General features: G+C 44.7%; 1 protein-coding gene across 1 annotated transcript in view; it reads left to right on the plus strand.

The window, feature by feature from the left end:
* The window catches only part of EFCC1 (EF-hand and coiled-coil domain containing 1), a 249,513-nt gene that overhangs the window by 153,944 nt on the left and 75,445 nt on the right, over positions 1-20,124 (plus strand). Inside the window, exon 3 of the mRNA XM_085624844.1 lies at positions 11,288-11,433. Coding sequence (XP_085480970.1) covers positions 11,288-11,433 — 146 coding nt within the window. The remainder of the gene's footprint in view (positions 1-11,287; positions 11,434-20,124) is intronic.

Raw genomic sequence — 20,124 nt, forward strand, 5'->3', positions numbered from 1 at the left:
AACCAGGTTGGAGTCTCGGCATCCCCACAACATCCTGTGATTCTGGGCAAATCACTTTATCTCCCGGTGCCTACCAAAAATAAATGTATCCTTGTGTAACGTAAGTGGTGCTCAGGTAAAACCTCTAAAACCTTCGAGTCGAGTTTGCCCTATATAAAACTGCAACAAAAAAAATGTCACCTACCTGCAAACATTTCAGAACTGCGGAAATATAGTTTTCCCCCTTTGCAAAACTCGGCGGGTGAAATCACTGTTTTTCACACCCCTTACTTTATGCATGCCATGAAGCAACAAGCATTTGCAATGCAATAGGTCTCGCAATTATAAGAGTTTGAGCTATTGGCATTGTAAAATTACAATTCCTTTTATTTATGTTTTGGTCTTAAAACAAACAAAAGGCATTGTCATTTACAATGTCAGTAGCATAAACTCGCATAAAAGCAGTGTGGGGAGTGCAGCAGTGTGCGGCGTGCAGCATTGTGCGGCGTGCAGCAGATGTGGGCAGTGTGCGGCGTGCAGCAGTGTGCGGCGGGCAGCAGTGTGCGGTGGGCAGCAGTGTGCGGCGGGCAGCAGTGTGTGGCGTGCAGCGTCATGCAGCAGTGTGTGGCTTGCAGCAGTGTGTGGCGTGCTGCAGTGTGTGGCGTGCTGCAGTGTGTGGCGTGCAGCAGTGTGCGGCGTGCAGTAGTGTGCGGCGTGCAGCAGTGTGCGGCGTGCAGCAGTGTGCGGCGTGCAGCAGTGTGAGACGTGCAGCAGTGTGAGACGTGCAGCGGCATGCAGCAGTGTGTGGCGTGCTGCAGTGTGTGGCGTGCTGCAGTGTGTGGCCTGCAGTAGTGTTTCGTGTAGCAGTGTGCGGTGTGCAGCATTGTGCGGCATGCAGCAGTGTGCGGCGTGCAGCAGTGTGTGGCGTGCAGCAGTGTGTGGCGTGCAGCGGCATGCAGCAGTGTGTGGCGTGCAGAAGTGTGTGGCGTGCATCAGTGTGTGGCGTGCAGCAGTGTGTGGCGTGCAGCAGTGTGTGGCGTGCAGCGGTGTGTGGCGTGCAGCAGTGTGTGGCGTGCAGCGGCATGCAGCAGTGTGTGGCGTGCAGCAGTGTGTGGCATGCAGCAGTGTGTGGCGTGCATCAGTGTGTGGCATGTAGCAGTGTCACGGTTGCAGCAGTGTGCGGCGTGCAGCAGTATGTGGCATGCAGCAGTGTGTGGCGTGCAGCAGTGTGTGGCGTGCAGCAGTGTGTGGCGTGCAGCAGTGTGTGGTGGCATGCAGCAGTGTGTGGCGGCATGCAGCAGTGTGTGGCGGCATGCTGCAGTGTGTGGCGGCATGCAGCAGTGTGTGGCATGCAGCAGTGTGTGGCGTGCAGCAGTGTGTGGCGTGCAGCAGTGTGTGGCGTGCAGCAGTGTGTGGCGTGTAGCAGTGTTACGCGTGCATCAGTGTGTGGCGTGCAGCAGTGTGTGGTGTGCAGCGGCATGCAGCAGTGTGTGGCGTGCATCAGTGTGTGGCATGTAGCAGTTTTGGCCTTTAAACAACATGTCCTCCCCATTTGTAGGGTTTCTGTGCTCTGTGTTAGGCAGGCTAACCATTCAAACCTGCTCTGTAAAGCTTCAACATGATAAAAGCCCCGGCACCTCTTTGGTTACAAATTAAGCACTAGGAAAGTGGCTGTAGCCAAGACACTATTGAATTTTAGTTTATATGCTCTGTGTTATGCAAACTAAATAAAGACATATACAGTGTAAAGCTGCTGCCTCATCAAAACACCGGCACTTCCTTTGTTACAAATTAAGCACTAGGAGGGTGGCTGTAGCTACGTGTTTGCAGCTACACACAAATAAAAATAATAACGTAGCTCCACTTTAGGTCATATTTATGTTTGTGTCTATAGAAATATCAACTAATTTGTCCACAATCACAGGCTATTAAGCATATTCAGACATTAAAACCTGGTTTCAAAACTCGTAGGTTAGCAGTAGTGGCCTTTAAAGAACATCCCCTCCCCATTTTTCCGGTTTGTGTGCTCTGTGTAAGGCAGGCTAAACAAAACAACATGCTGTGTAAAGTTGCCACCTAATCAGAGCCCCGGCAATCCAGAGCAGACATGGGGAGTAAGTTGGCTGAAGAGGTGGGGGTGGCAAATGGTGTTCACGGGCGCTTTGATGTCCTCAGTGGCCGCGCGGCTCACTGAAAACATCAAAGCGCCCTCGAAATGTAAGTGATCGCAATCGCGATCACACTTCAAAGCGCGGCTGTGTGACAGGCGAAAGTGAAAGACGAGTGCTTTCAGGCTGCCAAATGGTGCGCGCGCCCGGCACACATGCACAGTAGTTGGCGGCCTGAAAGCACTCGTTTGCACTTCCAAAAGTGCTTACTATAAGTCTCGCCAGAGCAGCGCTAAAGCGCTGTCTCAGGCGAGACCTAAAAATGAGACTGAAAGCACCACACACCTCTAGAGACTAATACCGTGCTGCAAGATGTCACTGGGGTCTAAAGGTTTGCTCTTAGCAGTTTCACAGATGCTGGCTTTGCTACAAACCATCTCCCGGAATTAATCTCCGAGTTACGTTAATCTTCACAAGTGCTCTCAGATCTCATCCTGCCTGTTTGTCCTATTTGGTTGCTGTTGCAGTGTTTGTTTCATGTTTCTTTATTTTGTGATTTGACTCCCATCACTAAAAAACTTGAAAATCGAGTTAAACTGTCTGTTACTGGTGAAGGTACTGTTTTAAAAAGATAAAGTTTGACTTGAGCTCTCGCGTAAACGTGCGGACTGATAAAGGGTGTACATAAACAACAAAATAGGCAGTTAGGGATAAACAGCTGCACCACCTTACTATACACAAATTGGAGATATATTTATAGATTCAGGTTGCCCACCTCCCTGGTCCACTGCCTTGGGACCATACAAATCTAACACATTTAAAGAGCACACAGAGAGGCAACACAAAGAGATGCACAAATGCACAGTGAGTGACTCAGTCCAGACTCTTCAATAATATGCAGTATATTCTTTTTAATGTCGTAAGATGATCAAACACAGCAGCTGCAATACAGCCAACGCATTTCGCCCCGATGGGGCTTCCTCAGGGCAATAATAGTAGTCATCCAATCTTTAAGGTGATCGCTGACGTACCACGATCACTACTTGATTCACTTAGCAATAGTACGGCAATCTTTCATCAGTCCCCAATGATACATACGAAAGTTTCCTCAATTTATTCGACACTTGAAGTTAGTGGTTCACAATTGCTTAAAATACATAAAATCCTCAATTTATGTTGCAAAATCAAGATTTAGATATCTCTTGTGTTCACTATGATAGGTGAAACTCCAAAACATTGAAAGTTACTTCATCGATGGCCCCAGTAAGTCGCCGTGCCTCTCGAACCGCCGCCAGCCTTCAAACATACAACGGAAACCGTAGTGATCGTGGTACGTCAGCGTAAGATTGGATGATTTCTATTATTGCCATAAGGAAGCCCCATTGGAGCGCAACGCATTGGCTGTATTGCGCCTGCTGTGTTTGATCATCTTGCGACATTAAAAAGAATATACCGCATAGTATTGAAGAGTCTGGACTGAATTACTCACTGTGCATTTGTGCATCTCTTTGTGTTGCCTCTCTGTGTGCTCTTTAAATGTGATAAAGGATGTAGACGCGTTGATACAATGAAATGAGGTAACAGTAAAAATGGCAGTTTGCAGCGCTTAGAAACCGCAAACCCTTAACACTGAGTTATTTTAAAACACGTTTTTTTGTCATTTATTGTGTAAGATATATATTTATCAGTCTGCCGGCGTAACCTCAGAGCACAATTACAGAATATCATGCTTAAACTCTAGGTCATTTAAATCTGATACATTTCTCAATATGGCTAAGTGGAATTAGCGTTCACCGTTTACATCAATAGTGATTTGAAGGCCACGAGCATGGTCAACTTGTCCTTTCATCCTTCCGAGGTCGGCAAACAGACCTATTTAATCTGTTCATTGTGTCATACGGAATTTAAAGTGCTCTGAAACGGGAGAAGAGTGGAATGAAGTGCTGTAACAACGTTACTTTTATTGTTAATTAATCCACCGTTGCTTTCTCCAAAATGGCTATGTGTTCCCCAATATTTTGTTTTGCTCTCTCAAAAAGGAATACATTTATGGCATAAAAACTAAAGCGACTCAGTAGCACCTTAACGATGGTTCCAAAACACGATTTTAACGCCCTTTCTGGCACCAAAAACTATTGACTTTGAAGAGTCAACTATTAATTTCCATTCACCTAATGGCGGCTGCTTTGAGTACCAGTGACTTTCATGGCTGAAGGGCGAGGACCTGCTGCCACCTCATGATATATTCCTGCACGTGCACTTTTGAACCACCCCTAGCGCTGAGAGGCAGCCTGAGCCCCCTCCTGCATGAGGCGCTTCAAATATTATAACAAAAAAATATTTGTTTTCTCATCTAGCTATTATATTGTCGCGGCCTCTGTGTTAACACCAACCACGCCTCATCGCCATTTCTTTGTGTATCCCTAAATCCGAATGAATCTGAACTGGCGCTCATGTAAAGCGCTTCAGTTCCCTCGGGCCGAGTTTGCGCTATATAATCACTATATATAGCGTATAATCGATATAACCACATGATCAGTTATAACCAGAATGAGCTCGGGTAGCTTGATGGAGCTCAGAGCAGGCCAGTACACCACTCAAAGACTGTGAAGCTTATTCCACGTCATCAGGTGACCTGCATCTTCTCGCACAGCTGCAGGACAGGTCAAAGCAAGTTTGGACTCTAGGCCTTTGCTTTTAAGGAGGCATCTTAAAATGCAAGCCCCAGAACGCGTAACACTGTTTTGTAATTTAATTGTGTTGTAGCAAAGCTCAGTGATATATTATATTTGTTGGAAGGAAGCTGGATGGCTCCATGCCATCTGGAACACTAGGTCCCAGTGCTGGACTGGCCATCTACAAATTAGAAATTACTGATTTCTGGAATGTGAGTCCAACTGAAATGAACCATGACTACAACTCCTACAATGCATTCGATGGCGCCTCAATGCTTATGACTTGATAATGGTGCCTTGGATGACAACGAGTGTTATCTGCTAATGTTATCCAGACTGTATTTCTAGGTGGAATTACGAGTGGCTGGTGTCTGTGGTGAGACTGCACTGGTAGCTGCAAGAGCCAGCGATCGCAGCTGACGAGACATCGGTTTCCCTGATGGAAAACATCAGGAGCAATTATCCCAACTCCTTTACCTTAAACCCCCTGTGCCTTAGTAAGCGATGAGGGCGTGCAGGTGCCCCTGTGCTCCACTCCGAAAACTTTAAATTCCGTGGAAAGCTTCCGCTCCGGCTGCGTTTCAGGTGCATTGCCTCAGGCTACGCGCTCGGAGAAGGCTCTCCGTAAACCCATTTTCCGGGGCGGAAGTGAGGCTTCCATCTTGTGCATGGCGTCGCAGGGCATACATTAAAGACAAAGAAAGTCCTACAACAACCCCACCTCAAACAAGCCCGCGAATGGGGCGCGCGAGCACCGGGGCTGGATAATGTAAAACACATGTCGCCCCTGAGATGCGGGAGCTGCTGGTGTGCGCTCGCGGTTGCGAGCAGCAGCATATGTTTCCAATTATCGCGCCCGTGTCTTGGCACGATAATTGGAAACATATGCTGCTGCTGCGCGTAACAGACACCAATAGGCAATGGGTGGAGCAATGCGCCCGCCTTTGGCCTATTGCGTGCTGTCTTTGTGAAAAACACGTACGCAAAGGCCAATAGTATGGCACAAAAGGAAAAGCACACGCTCGTGCGTGTGCTTTTCCTAGGTCCGTTTCCAACCCCCCTACAAGAAGTCTCTCGCTGCGCGAGCAGTGTTGCGCACTGCAACGCTAGGCGCAAGACCTAAAAAATGCCGGTACTCCGTACCGGACAGTACCTGCCCATTTAAATCACTGATGCTGACCCCTTTTCCTTTTTCATTACCTTTGAGACCGCCTTAAAATATATAAGATCAGGATGTTACCTGGATAAAAACCTCTCTTTCAAATATTTTAGTCAGGGGCGCTCCTCCATTAGGGCGGAGGAACGTCGCACCAATGCTTTCTCGCAGTGCGTGAAGAAGAAACATAAAATGGTATTTTAAATACCATTTTATGTTTCTGCTACTCGCGCTGCGAGAAAGCAGAAGGCAGGGTATCCCTGGTTGTGGGCAGGTGGGAGGGTATGCCTGGTTTTGGGGATGGTCGGGGAGGAGTGGCTTGCCCACTGTTGTGGGCCCTGACTGGGCCGACCAAACTAGTCATGCACACTCTACATTTTCTTTATGTAAGCTGGATGCAGCCTACATAGAGAAATTGGCTCGCTACAGACTCACCAATCACAACGCTGCCAATGCAGCATTGTGATTGGCTTAGGGGTGGGAGGCTGCCTTCTTCCTGTTCCAGCAGCGGGACCCAGCCAGGAGTGGAGATGGCGCGGAACCCGGTAAGGTAAGTTTAAAAAAAAAAAAATTAAACCTCCATGCTCAAACCCCCACGCAAAACCCCCCCCCACCACCCCCCCTCGCGAGCCATGCTAGCAGCGACTGGTTTTAATACACTTCACTCTTGCTTCATCTGCAATAAAAAAAACGAGCACAAAGCATTGAATTTAGATGTACAACGGGAGAAAGAGATATCCATCTAGTCACTGCATTGCACACCACCGTAACGGGGGTTCAATCGCACCTTCCCTCATTTACAAAAACTGGTCAACATGAAATAAGGATCACACATTTTGGTAAAGCAGGGAAGGTGGGATTGAGCCCCCAATACTGGTTGTGCAATTCAGTGACTGGATGGATATCTCTTACTCCTGTTGTACATCAAAATTCAATGCTTTGTGTATAATTCTTCGAGAAGCTACATCAAAAGGATTACATAATAAATCAAGATGAAACAAAAAGGCTTTCTAGAAATGGTTGGTGAGTGGGGGCAGCAGAAACTATATCAGCTCATTATTGGTCAGCGGTTAGAAGAAAACCTGAAGCTGAGCTAGAGCAAGCCATCTGACCCGAGCCTTCCGTGGCTTGTCCACCTCTAAAGGAAACGGGAAACCAGAATTTGTTGCAAACTGGGAATGATTTGACTTTGATTGTCCGTCAAAGTATTTTGGGAATCCTATTTTAGTCAGGTCTCCTTTAAACAAACAAACAAACAATATTATTAATTGTGATCACCTTTTGTTCCTTCATAAGGTTGCACATCATGTAACAAGCAATCTCTCCAAGATCTTTCAGTGACATGAGCGCACCGGGAGCATCAGGTAAGCCAACCATGCCATTCTTGAATCCCAGCATTATAGCTACAAATGATTTGTCCACCTACACCCAAGACATTGGAAAGATTTCCTGAAAATTTAGAGAAGCCTAGCCTTTTCTGCTGAGACTACTAATAGAGACCCCAACGAAGTCACTGGCTCCTGATGACTCTACCTAACACACCTAAATTAGGTCAGATGCCTCGTGCTGGACCAACCATTGTATTGCTTGACTTTCTTGGTCCTAGCCAATATTTTTTTACCAACTGCACTGCAGCTCTTTGAGCACCGTACTAATGAATGCCTTTTTGTAATATCAACACCAAAAACGCGGTGACTACTTTCAAGATGGAAAAGGGTACATTGTGCCCTTCCCTAAATTGTTGTCTGGTTACCCCAGGTGGTTACTCTCACTTAGAGCATTTAAGATATTGGATGAGGTGGTCTCACCCACATAATGTGGAATGCTTCATCATCAGCCACCTCATCCCACCCTGGTAAGACAGTACTACCAGGGCGGACTCGACCTCAGCATAAGGTAGAGGGAGTTCTTACAATATTATTATTCTGGTTGACATTCTAGGGATCCAGTTAAAAGCTATCAAAAATTACCTTATGGTAAACCACAAATGAATACTTTATTAACTAGTATCTTATTCACGGGTAAAAAGTACTGAAATATACATTTAAGGGACGTTACTGGGTATAATGACCCAACCGTTCCCCGATTTTCCCAACATGTTTCTGCCTCACATAGTCACACATGGTCTCTGGCATTCATCAGAGCTCTAAATGGATCCCTACACTATATCAATCTTGTGACAAGAAATAAAGGGAGGACCCACCTCCCTTTTGATACCTTGCAAATCTTTTTCCTAGAGCAAAGACAGAAGCTGTTTCTTGAGTATAATATATCGTGAATGCTGCTTACATATCACAACCAATACATGGTTTGTGGCACACTTGACAGTAAACATAGAAGAAAACACGGCATGCATTTTAGACGGTGAACACACATGGAGCAGTAATGCATAATTCCAAACATCGTTAAATAACCTTACCCAATTTAGGTTATCCATGCACTTCCTGGTCTGAACAGGGATGGTGACTCTTGTAGTTACACACTTTAGGAGGTATTTGTATTGTGCCAATGAAGTATGTAAAGCTGAGTAGTAGTTTATAAAGCTTGAAGAGCGTAGGATCAATGTTGCTCCTTAGTTTCAAAGAATTAATGGGAAATAATAAATCAAACAAGAGAGCTTCAATCTTCCACTCTAATTAGGGTTGGGGGGCTTATGCTCGAAGAGATGCTGGTGGATGACAGAGATAAATTAAAAGGGGGGAATTTCCCTGTATCACACTCATCAAGAGACTTACTTCGTCATGGAAAATCACGGGCAAACATCCTTTCCATCCTCTGTAGCCAGCCGAACTGAGTGACAAGGCTACAGGGGAGGAAAGTGTTTATATGTGTGTGGCGGCCACCATGTAAGGGGAGTGTCCCCCAGTTGTTTGCGGGCATGTGATCCATCGCATTGCCTCTTTAAGTGCCGGGAATCTTTTTGTATTTTTATTTTTTACGTTTTATATAGTGCGAACTAGACCTGAAGATATCGGGTATCAGAGCACTTTACATAATACCAGTTTCGTTACAGAAGGACACATTCATTTTTGTTAGGCACGGGGAGATTAAGTGATTTGCCCAGAATCACAGGACTTTGAGTGTCGTTGTCGACACTCGAACCCAGTTCCCCAGCTTCGAGTTCGACCGCTCTAGCCATGAGGCGTAAGGCGATATTAAATATATAAACGTAATGTGAAAAGAACAACATCATATACAGAGTGCACATGCAGGCCCAAGAGAGGTGGCGGTGTGCTCAGAGCCCATGCTGGCATATGCCTGAAAGACATAATTGGTTGGCCCACACAAAAGGCTCAAAACAGTCATACACATAGGTCTTACACTTTCTGCAGTGTTCATCTATTCTTTAAGGTTTTTTTTACATAGATCTTTTGTAATGGAATGAAAGGTAACATTTACCTAGCTCTGTGTTAACTCACAAGAGCTCTCATGTGGACTTGAGAAATCTTCACAGCAGCAGCAATTCCCGTTAAAGGGGTTGTAAGACTGGCTGGGAGTAGACAATGAGAAGAATCATCTTCATAATCCAATCAAAAATTGAATCTAGGTTCTAGAAAATCCTGAAATAAAGCTGTCTAGAAGCTGTCATCAGAGCAGACTCAAACACTTTAGCTCCCCAAGAAAGACACTTTACACTTCAATCACCATCCAAGCCAATGCCCCCAATATTTTTTGCTCTATAAGAAACACAACACCCACTTTGGTGATGGGCAACACCAGAGGCAGAAGCATGGGAAAAAGTGTCAAATAACACCTGGTTGCACAGAGGCCTTTTCAGTGCCTTGGTAATCCAGCACCCAGGATGATAGGCTGCTGAGGACTAGCACTCACTGATCTCATTGAATCGGACCCTCTAATACTGAGCAGTACCCTGGTATTATCGGAAGCACCAAGGAATAATTGCGTTGAAATGGATATATGGGGTGGCACCCATTTATCTATGCCAGAACCCTAGATCGCATGAACACCCTCACATCTGATGCCAAGCATTCTGATGCATTTTATTTTTGGGTACGAGATTTCCGAAGTCATAGAGCTCCACCAGAAGTTTTACAAGACAGCCAAGGTGATAACCCCTCCTCTGAATTCCCCATAAAGGGTTAGAAACTGGAACACCTATTTTTAGTTGCAAATTTTAGACAATGGAGCATTGGATCTATCTGTAGTTATTATTGCAGGTATAGTAATGTGCTGTTGTTTTTAGGTCTGGCTTAAAACAAACTGCAAAACCCAATGGTGACAATTATTTAAAATATACATATAGTGTGATTTGGGATTCCTGTTTCACCTCCTACTATTTGCTGCTTAATGTATAAATCAGCCTCCTTTTGGAATGTAAAGAAACAATGGCTCTTAGCACATGCAATACTTAGAGTCCACAAAATCAATGTGTCAGTCTTTTCTTTAATTGCTGAATCTTGGAAAACCAGCCACAGCAGCCAACACGTATTTCGTCTTTGGGTACAGTAACCCTCGACTTCCTCAGGGCTTAAATCCGGATAATATTGGTTCCATCTTCATAAGTCTATATAGCTGTACCGGAAAAGAAGACGCCGTACTGTATAGGAGACACCGGCTCGCACTCAAGTTGTGTGACTCAGCAGTTGCTTGCACACAGCATCCTTATACTTAGTTTTACATGATATATAGACTTAAGCAGATGGAAGCAATATTATTCAGATTTAAGCCCTGAGGAAGTCGAGGGTTATTGCATCCAAAGACGAAACACGTGTTGGCTGGTGTTCGAAGATTCAGCCATTAAAGAAATGACTGACACATTGATGACTGTCGGATTGATTTTGTGGACTCAAAGTATTACATGTACTCAGAGCCATTGTTTTGTTTAAATTTTAATAAGGGATGCAGGCTGACATTCCTCCTCAAGAAAACTGCAGAAATATTGCGGTTATAAGCACATTATCACACACTGTGTTCTCTGTGTGCCCTCTTTCCATTATTCATCCTTCTTTGACTCCTTTTGGAACGCTTGCATTGCAGTTCTTAAAGGACTATTTTACAGCTCAAGTACATAAGCTTAAATATTCATCAGATAAAGCAAGCAATAGTTTTCTATGTTTTCTTTTTTTTTAAATGAAGAAGGCTGTTTTCAATGTGTTAGCCAGACCTACAGGCTTTGCCAATGCTTGTATTCTAAGAGCCCTCTAATTGAATATCTGTATGCCCAACATCCTGTTTCCAATTAATCTACTTCTACGTAATATATTATATTTGATGTAATTCTTGCTTCTAAACTGGGCCCGCATTCCATTCTTATTGCATCTGGGAACATGTTTTTTTTGTTGTAACTGCAGTAAGAACTAATTTAGACCATGTTTTCATACCAGTTTATTTTCTCCTTCTTCTTTCAGAAATGAGGTCATGAAACTTCAGCTTCCTCTAAGGGGGGGCATCATGGAACAAAAACCAGGGAATCTTACAAACGATGGGCGATACTGCTCATCAGCTTCACAAGATCGAAGATCACCCACCGGCGATGCTGGCATGACAGACACTGGTAGGATTGCCAACATACTCATCACTCATAGATTTTAATGTTCGTTTTCCTATGGATTGCAAATCGATGAGCTGAAATAAGGCATTGTGGGTAGGGCTTTGTAATAAAACATCAAGTCACCAATATCATACAGCTATTTAAAAACGGGTATACTATATATGGAATTTGAATGATATGTCTGTATGTGAAGCATAGTTTCAGAACTCAGCATAGATCCCTCAGGATTAAATGTACTCAGTTTTGATATGCTCACCTCTTCCATCAGAAACAGTGGCAACTAGTGCACCTAAACATTCTGAACCAAAAGTAGACATGTCGCTAACACTGCCATTCACACGCTTTGGGGCTGCGCAGGACTCCCATTGCAGCCAGCTGGGATGCTCTTTATACTGCTTTACAGCTCAGTGCAGACATGGCAAATGGGGATTCCACTGATACACACTCGGTGAGCAACTCACACGCTCGCGGGATCGATAGTAGCTATGCCACAACACTTTAGGCTGACAGAATACAAGCTGCTAGTGTAAGTGTACTAGCGCACACCTCAGGGGCGAAGGGGTGGCTGGTGACCACTGGCGATGAGAGCAACACAAGAATGTATACCTGAAACGATGGGACACAATGGGCCGAGCATCTGTTCCATATGTTTATTGGTTTATATTGTTAGTTCATGCAATTTGCTCTTTATTACTTGCCTTCCCTGACTATTCTATGGAGTATATAGAGACAAGGTGGTATAGTTAATAGGGTACAGGCGCCAAAAGGGTAATTCCACAAGGCAAATATGATTCATATCAGATGTAGTAACGGTGCTGTAGGGATGAGAGAACCACCAGCCTCTCAAAAATTGTGGCCTAAGCAACAAGAGAACATGTTAAGAATTCCCCAGCACACGTGAAATTAAAGCAACAACAATTTCAGATGTTAATCACATGTAATTTAGGATCAAACACTAGATTTCGATTTTTTCTTTGTCTTTAATTCTTTCTTCAGGCTTTAAATAGTGAACTGTTCCCAAGCCAACACGTGTTTCGTCGCCTCCGTATGGTTGTACATGCAACTTTTTCAAGGCTTTAAAATTCACTTTGACGCAGTACTCAGTGCGGTGATAATTCCACGGGGGTGCAACATGTGCCCCCCAGTGTGCATGCACACCAGTTCCTGCACGGCATGGATGTTACATGGATGTTACAGTCAATGCCGTGCAGGAACCTTGTGAGTTGTTCCCATTGCGGTCCCTTATTCAAAGGCACTGCTGCCTTTGAAAGGGCATTGTAGGGGAAGCCGCCCACCAGACTACAAAAAACATGTAATCTGGCGGGCAGGCGACAGTGACTTTTGGTGTGCTGGGGCGAGGCCGCGGTGGGCCACCCGCCCGCCTCCACACCGCCAAAAGTCGTAATTGGGCCCTACGTCTCATTTCGCCATAGAGACAACCACCTTAATGAAACCAAAATAACCCTATAACACAGAACTATCTTTGGAACATGTGCAAAACTAACAATCTTTGACATAGGTCGCTTGTGTCTAACTCTGCTCACTCCAGCACACCTCTAAACCCTTCTCCCACACAATCATCTGATACAATCTGAATTTGCCCAACTCCACTCTTTCTTTCCACATCAACCCATTTTTCAATTCATTATTTTTCAACCTTTTCCCAATGTCTACATCCTCTGACCATCTTTCCCTGTCCTGGACCTTCACACAACATGCTAAATTCCACTATTTACCAGTCTTTAAATTACTAGCACTTCCCAAATACTTCTTCACTTGCTCTGGTTCCTGAAATGACATTATCCTGTTAGTTTCCCATAATCAATCTCCAGCTCGGATATCACATCCTTGCACTTATCATAATACATCTTTGTCTTGGCCTACTGCCTTCCCAAATACTCCTGTATCACTTTCACCATTGCCCTTTTGTTTTCCTTCTTCTAATTCCCCAAAATTTGCAAGTCCTCAAGATAGAAAGCTGAAACTGCCAGACTGTTTTCTAAAGCTCAAGGAAATTGCCTGTGGCTCTTTGCAATGTTAAATGAAAAAATGGAGAGGTCTGTCCCTAGAGAGAATATCATGTCAGGAAAAAATTATTGCTTTTGTTTTTTGGGCCATCACCCACACACTAGCCATGGGGTTGATGACACACAGCGTTAACGGCTACTCCGGTTGTGGATCATCAGGGACTGCCTAAAACTGGATTTTAGTGTTAGATGTAGGAAGACACTAGTATTGCCATAGTAGACCCCCCCCGCACACACTCCCAGCCCTCAGAGCCCAAGTTTAGTGTGGCAGATGACTTTAACCATCTTGAAAATGCCAGGAGTGGGTAGGGTTAGGCCTGGGAATTTATACCCTGTTGGTTAGGGTGGCCCCGGAGGTCATTACCACCCACCAGCTCATGCCAGGCATAAATGTAGCACCTGCAGGCACCCACTTCAGAACACTCCACGACCTAGGGAAGTTCAGAAAAATCGCTGAATCTGCTGTCTGCAACCCAAGAAGAGCCCTGGAGGACTGGACCTGCTGTCTGTCTTATACTCAGGATAAAGAAGTGGACTCCAAGAGTCATAAGGATGACCTCCTGTTAAAGCTACAAAGACACAAACATCTACAAGAGGCCCTTTTCTGTAACTGCCCAGTGGCAACTGGACTTGGACTGGTCCCTCCTGCTGGGCTCTGCCTGCCAGTCTGTCAGTCCCTAAGTGTCTCCCCTAAAGGCCTGGGGGACTTAGCAGTGTACTGCAGTTATGGTTGGGGATTTAAAGGACTAAAGTCAGAAGTTAAAATCTTGGACTAGGATGAGCCTGGTTAGTGTATCCTAGCCGCTCTCTAAAATGGTCGGCGTCAAATTACTCCTAGGACCAGTTCTACTGTAACCATTGACTATCATTGGCACTACGTGCTTCTTGCCGCTAGTGCTACTTAAAACTTTAAACAAATTATATCTCCAGTTCTCTTTATTGGTTTTTTGTTATTTTGGTGTCAATTTGTTCATTACATTTTACCAGATTAAAATAATGCATTTTGGAATTTGTATTTCAACTTTATTACTGTTTTAGTACTGCATAAACACTTTCGACATTGCTTCTAAGTTAAGCCTGACGACTCTGTGCCATAGCTACCATGGGGTTGAGCTCAAGTTTATTTAGAGACTTTACTAGTTCACCCTTGTGATTATTATGTGATGTGTGTACTTACCCCCTCAACAAATAACCCAATTTCTTACACCGAGCAAGGATGCTCTCCATACCTTGTTAGAGTTTGGTGGCTACATGGGAAATTTTATGTTCTTAATTATACTCAGGTGCATCGCATAGTGTGTTCTTCAAAGATGAGAAGCCACCTTCCAAAAGATGCCAACACTCTATGCACCACCATCCTCCCTTTTCTCTGAATGTGCGCACACCCTATAAATTTGGGGTATTGCACTTGCGTTCCTGCCTAATGTAAAGAGGTGAAGGAAGGGATAGATCATGCCATCATTGCCCATCCTTTGCTCCGCAGTTTCAATGAACTGCATACAGCATTCAGCAAGTCTGTATATATTTGATGTATATGTATATGACTGTGTGACTATAAACTTGAATATACTTTTTTTGCAATGTAAGCAGTGAAAAATGCTTTGTGCAATGAAAATGCTTTGTGCGAAGTCCCTTGTTAGCTTAACAATCTAAAGAGCAGCTGCATAACCGCTGACTCCTGCAGATGAGTGTGCCGTTAAAACAGCCACAGCCATCTTCACTAAAACCCCACCTAATTGCCAGCAACGATTAGCATTTCCCACTCTTTAGTACATTCAAATAGTATATGACAGCATTCAAAGTATTAATGCCATTAATCAGTTAAATGATTGAAAAAAGAATTGCAAACCATATCATAGAAAAATGAACAGCCTGTAATTTGTTCATTATATCCACGGGGCAATTATTAGCCTATTTACCACTAATTATGGTTCAGGATCTTTTTTCTTTCAAAGAGCATTTTTCAGTTGCAATGAACTTTGTCCCCCTTGGACGAATCTGCCCAAATTTGACCAAAAATCCTACTATTGATCTTAGAACTTTAAGTACAGATTTTGGCATAGGGATGGCTTGAAGTGGGCCCACAAGTTACACTTTGCATTAAGAATACTACAGTAATGTTTTTGGTACCCTATTTGAGATTTGTTGGCCTCAAAACTAGTTCGGGTACCTCACCACAAAGAAACGCTTTTGGTGTCATGTGGCAGCGGGGTAAATCCACTTCAAGACGACAGGAAAGCCTAACAACACATTCCTTTGGTTTCCTAACACATTTTATTTCTGCAACCCTCGAAACTTTGTTTGTGACCCACAAACTAGTATGCCCTGTGGGTACTTCAGGCAGTGGGCAAAGTACATCACAACAAACCCCAACAAGCATTGGCATAGCCAATAGGTCTCGCCTTTGGGACCTTATAAGTGTATAGCCATGTAACAGTTGCACAACTAAATACTTATAAGGTCCCAAAAGCGAGACCTATTGGCTATGTAAAGTGGCCATGCGGCCGTGAAAGTGAAAGTGAAAGTGATCGCGATCACGATCAAACATCAAAGCGGCCGTGCAGCCGCGAAAGTGAAAGAAATTGCGGTAAAGCGCGGAGCGCGCGCCCGCGCACATGCACTGTAGCTCTAGGCTGGCCTGGTAGCACTTTTTGGAGCCCTCTAAATAAGTCTCGCTGGGTTAGGCGAGACCTAAAAATGAACTGAAAAGCATTCTTAAAGGCTCATTAGGATTGTATGTTACTATCGTATGCTAAATAAATATAAAAAGACAGTGGCAGATTTACAAGCCCCTTGCATCATTTTTGCGCCGCAGTTGCGGCACTTTTTGTGACACTGTGGAGGCGTAAAAATGGAGCCCATTTACACTGTGATGCATCTAGGGAGATGCATAATGTTGTAAAGCCCTGAGTCACATACCTGCGTCAGGTATAATGAATGCAGGTTGGGTGTTCCCACACAGGAAAGCCACGTAAAAGTGACGCAGTGAAATCTACAAGATTTCACTGCGCCACTTCTAGGACACCACTGTGTCAAAACCTTATGCTTGCTTGAAGCAGGCGTAAGGAGTGATGCAGTACAATGAGGATAGGCCTCAACATACATTGCTGGAGTTGCATCGTGCTTGAGACATGACTCCAGCAATGCGTGACTTTTGCTCAAACAGATGCGTCAGAATTTCTGATGCATCTGTCAATCCTTGCGACATGGTGCGCCATTTTGTAAATATGGAGCATTCATGTTGGTGCAAGGGTTTCTCAGGGTGGCCCGGGGAAAGTAACGCATCTCTACAGATGCCTCACTTTCTTGTAAATCTGCCCCACAAACTCAATTTATGCAACTTTAGTTGACCAGATTTTATGACTAAGATTCAAAATACATAAATCGCCCAAATGTGTCTGTTTTTGTTTGCTTCCTAAACCTAGCACTCCCAATTCATTGGCCTTGATCTCACTCAGACATGATAACACAGACAGACATGCTGGGCTGTAATGGTGCATAACGGGCCAACCATTTTTGCGCCACACGACGCCTGGTTTGTGAATCTGCCACTGCTGAACATGCGCTTGTTCTCCTATCAGCCTTTGCGCAGATGTAGAAAATAATTTTGTGAAGCCGACCCTTCTCATTTAATCCCTTCTTGTAGATATGATCGCTGACACCACTCCAGGCTTTGAACAAGCTTTTGAATACTATGCGGGCTGAGGGGTGGTATCTTGTCAGTGTAAGGGGCCAGCTGGAAGTAGCATCGTCTAGGCATAAGCTGAACATGCTGCTGTACTTTGTTTTGCTTCGTGATTGATTGCAGCGCCAACACGTGCAGCACTCGTGCATGTAGTACTCACGTGCAAGATAATTGGAGGAAAATTTGTGCTGGGCGCCCTCATTCCAAGCCAATGATAAGTGTGCTCCGCAGGAGAGGAGACAAACCCAGATGCACTTTCTTTTTAACTCTTTCTGCCAGAACATTCAAAATGGTTTAGATATAAGGTTGAACTATTCCAGATCCAGAGGGGAAGCTGCAGAAGTAGTGTGCTCTGAGCGAAGACTTCAGGGGGACCCATTCAAATGAGCATGCCAATAGAATAAAATAATAAATTACTAATTGAAGGCATCATTGACCATGACACCTGGTCTAATATAAAAGTTGGAAATGTTTTCTGGGTGGACTGGCTTCATAGCATTCTACACATGAACAGAAATCATCTGGCTCTTCCTAATAGGGTCCCAGTGCCAAGTGGAAATTGACCACTTAAAAATGGTTTGTACCGGATCCCGGAACTTCATTTGATTTGTATTGTATATTTCAGATGATCATTGGGGTGAGAAAGTATCCACATTTTCATTTGGCATTTACCCTACCTTTTTTTTTTTTTTTTTTTACAATGGCCATTTGAGGTTCAAAGACTCATATCCCTTTGGGTAAACATTTATTCTCCTGCAATGCATTTGTAACTGGTCATTGTATCGCAGGTGTCATCACTTCTTCTCTTGTCATTAAGTGTTTGTGTTTATGAGCAAGAGGGCAGATTTGCCTAGACAAATATTATAGATGTATCAAACTGGTTGGTTATAGACAAATTTCTTGCAGAAAATATACCTAAGCAAGAAATGTGAACCTTTTGACAATATATGGTACATTTTCAGTACCATTATCAGGGAAGGACATCTGAGCCCCATACTTTCTTCAAGCACAGACTATGCCGCGGAGGGATATGAAAGTGAAGTATATTTGAGAACTGACTGTGCACATTTGTGTTAATTGCTGCTCGATGATTAAGGCTGAATTTCATCGAGTGTGGAGGACAATACACAATGCACTTTGCTATGGTCGGTCTTTTGCTGCTTATGTATCTGTTCTGCCTTTCAAACAATCAATCAAGCAGGATTCATAAAGCGCAGCGAAACACCTGTGAGGGTAACCAGGTACTCAGAGTCAAGATTCTCGGGTGCATCAGTTGAAAAAAGCCAGGATTTGAGTCCCTTTCTGAATTCCTGGAGAGAGGATGAGGTCCAGAGTTGGAGGGGGAGGCTGTTCCAAGACTTTGCAGCGAGGCAGGAAAAGGAGAGTCCTCTACTGTTGCTAAGGCAAATGCGGTGGGTAAGAGCGAGGGAGAGGGAGGCAGAGCACAGGAGTCTGGAGGGTTGATGGGAGATCAGGCGATGGTTGATGTATGCTGGTCCTTGGTTGTGTAGTGCTTTGTTGGCATGGGTCAGCGTCTTCAATCGCCATCTCCTGTGGACAGGGAGCCAGTGGAATTTTTTAGGTGTGGGGTAATGTGGTAACGTCTGGGGAGGTCGAGGATGAGTCTGGTCACTGAGTTCTGAGTGGTCTGCAGGCTCTTCAGGAGGTGTGTGGCGATTCCTGCATAGAGTGCTTTGCCATAGTCCAAGTGGCTGGTGACGAGGTCTTGAGTGATGGTGCGTCTGGTGGAGATTGGGAGCCATTTGAAGATCTTTTGGAGCATTTGCAGGGTGAGGAAGTAGGCGGAGAAGACTGCGTTGATCTGATTCTTCAGGGTGAATTTGCTGTCCAAGATGATGCAGAGGTTCTGGTCGTGGTTCCTGGGGGTGGGAGAGTGTCCCAGTTCAGCAGCCCACCAGAAGTCGTTCCACAGGTAGGTGTTGTTCCTGAAGATGAGTACTTATGTCATGTCAAGTTGAGCTTGAGGCAGTTGTTTTGCATCCAGTTGATAATGCTGGGTATGCACAGGTGGAAATCGGCCCTCGTGATAAATGGGTCTTTGGATAGAGTGAGAATGAGCTGGGTGTCGTCTGCATAGGAGATGATGTTCGGTCCTTGGTTTGTGATGATGTTGGCCAGTGGTTTCATTGGTATTGAACAGAGTGCGGCTAAGGGAGGAACCTTGAGGAGTGCTGCAGGTGGGGTTCTTGGGCTCCGAGCTAAATGGTTGAAGGCGGATTCTCTGTGTTCTTCCGGTGAGGAAGGATGGGATCCATTTTAGGGCGCCCTCTTGAATTTTGGTCTTGTGAAGCCTCTTGACCAGGGTGTGGTGGGACATAGTGTCAAAGGCTGCTGAGAGGTCAAGGAGAATGAGAGCCACCGCTTCTCACCGGTCTAGGAGGGTCCTTATGTCATAAGTGGATGCGATCAGGACGGTTTCGATGCTGTTCATGCGGAATCCAGATTGGAACACGTCCCGAAGGTTGTAGTTCTCGAGGTATTCAGTGAGTTGGCAGTTGATGGTCTTTTTAAGGACTTTGGTGGGGAAGGGGAGCAGGCAGATGGGCCTTTTATATTAACAGTACTATTTAAACATTTGCCATAGCCATGTGCCACTATTGAGCAGAAATGGCAGAAGCGTTTGTCCATGAACGTAATGTATTTCCAGGCAAAGCCTTGGAGTGTGTATCACCACAATTTGCATTCAAACTACTTGTCTGGGTAATTGCCCATTTGAAGTACAAGAAGTAATTGCCTCTTTAGTGGTGGAACTCAGTGCAAGCTTACTACATACTGAAGAGATTTTACCAACCTATTAAAAATGGGCCAGAAATTGTTTTTACAGAACATCTTTTGTGTACCACAGAGGGAGACCTTCTCCCCAGGCCTTTTTCCCTTCATGAGATTGGCAGTGTCTCCCAGTAGTTCACCCTGTTTGCCAGATCAAACCAAGCATTTGAATGCAAATTGGTCTCACATTTG

The sequence above is a fragment of the Triturus cristatus genome, chromosome 9 (assembly GCF_964204655.1).
Source record: "Triturus cristatus chromosome 9, aTriCri1.1, whole genome shotgun sequence".
NCBI lineage: Eukaryota > Metazoa > Chordata > Amphibia > Caudata > Salamandridae > Triturus > Triturus cristatus.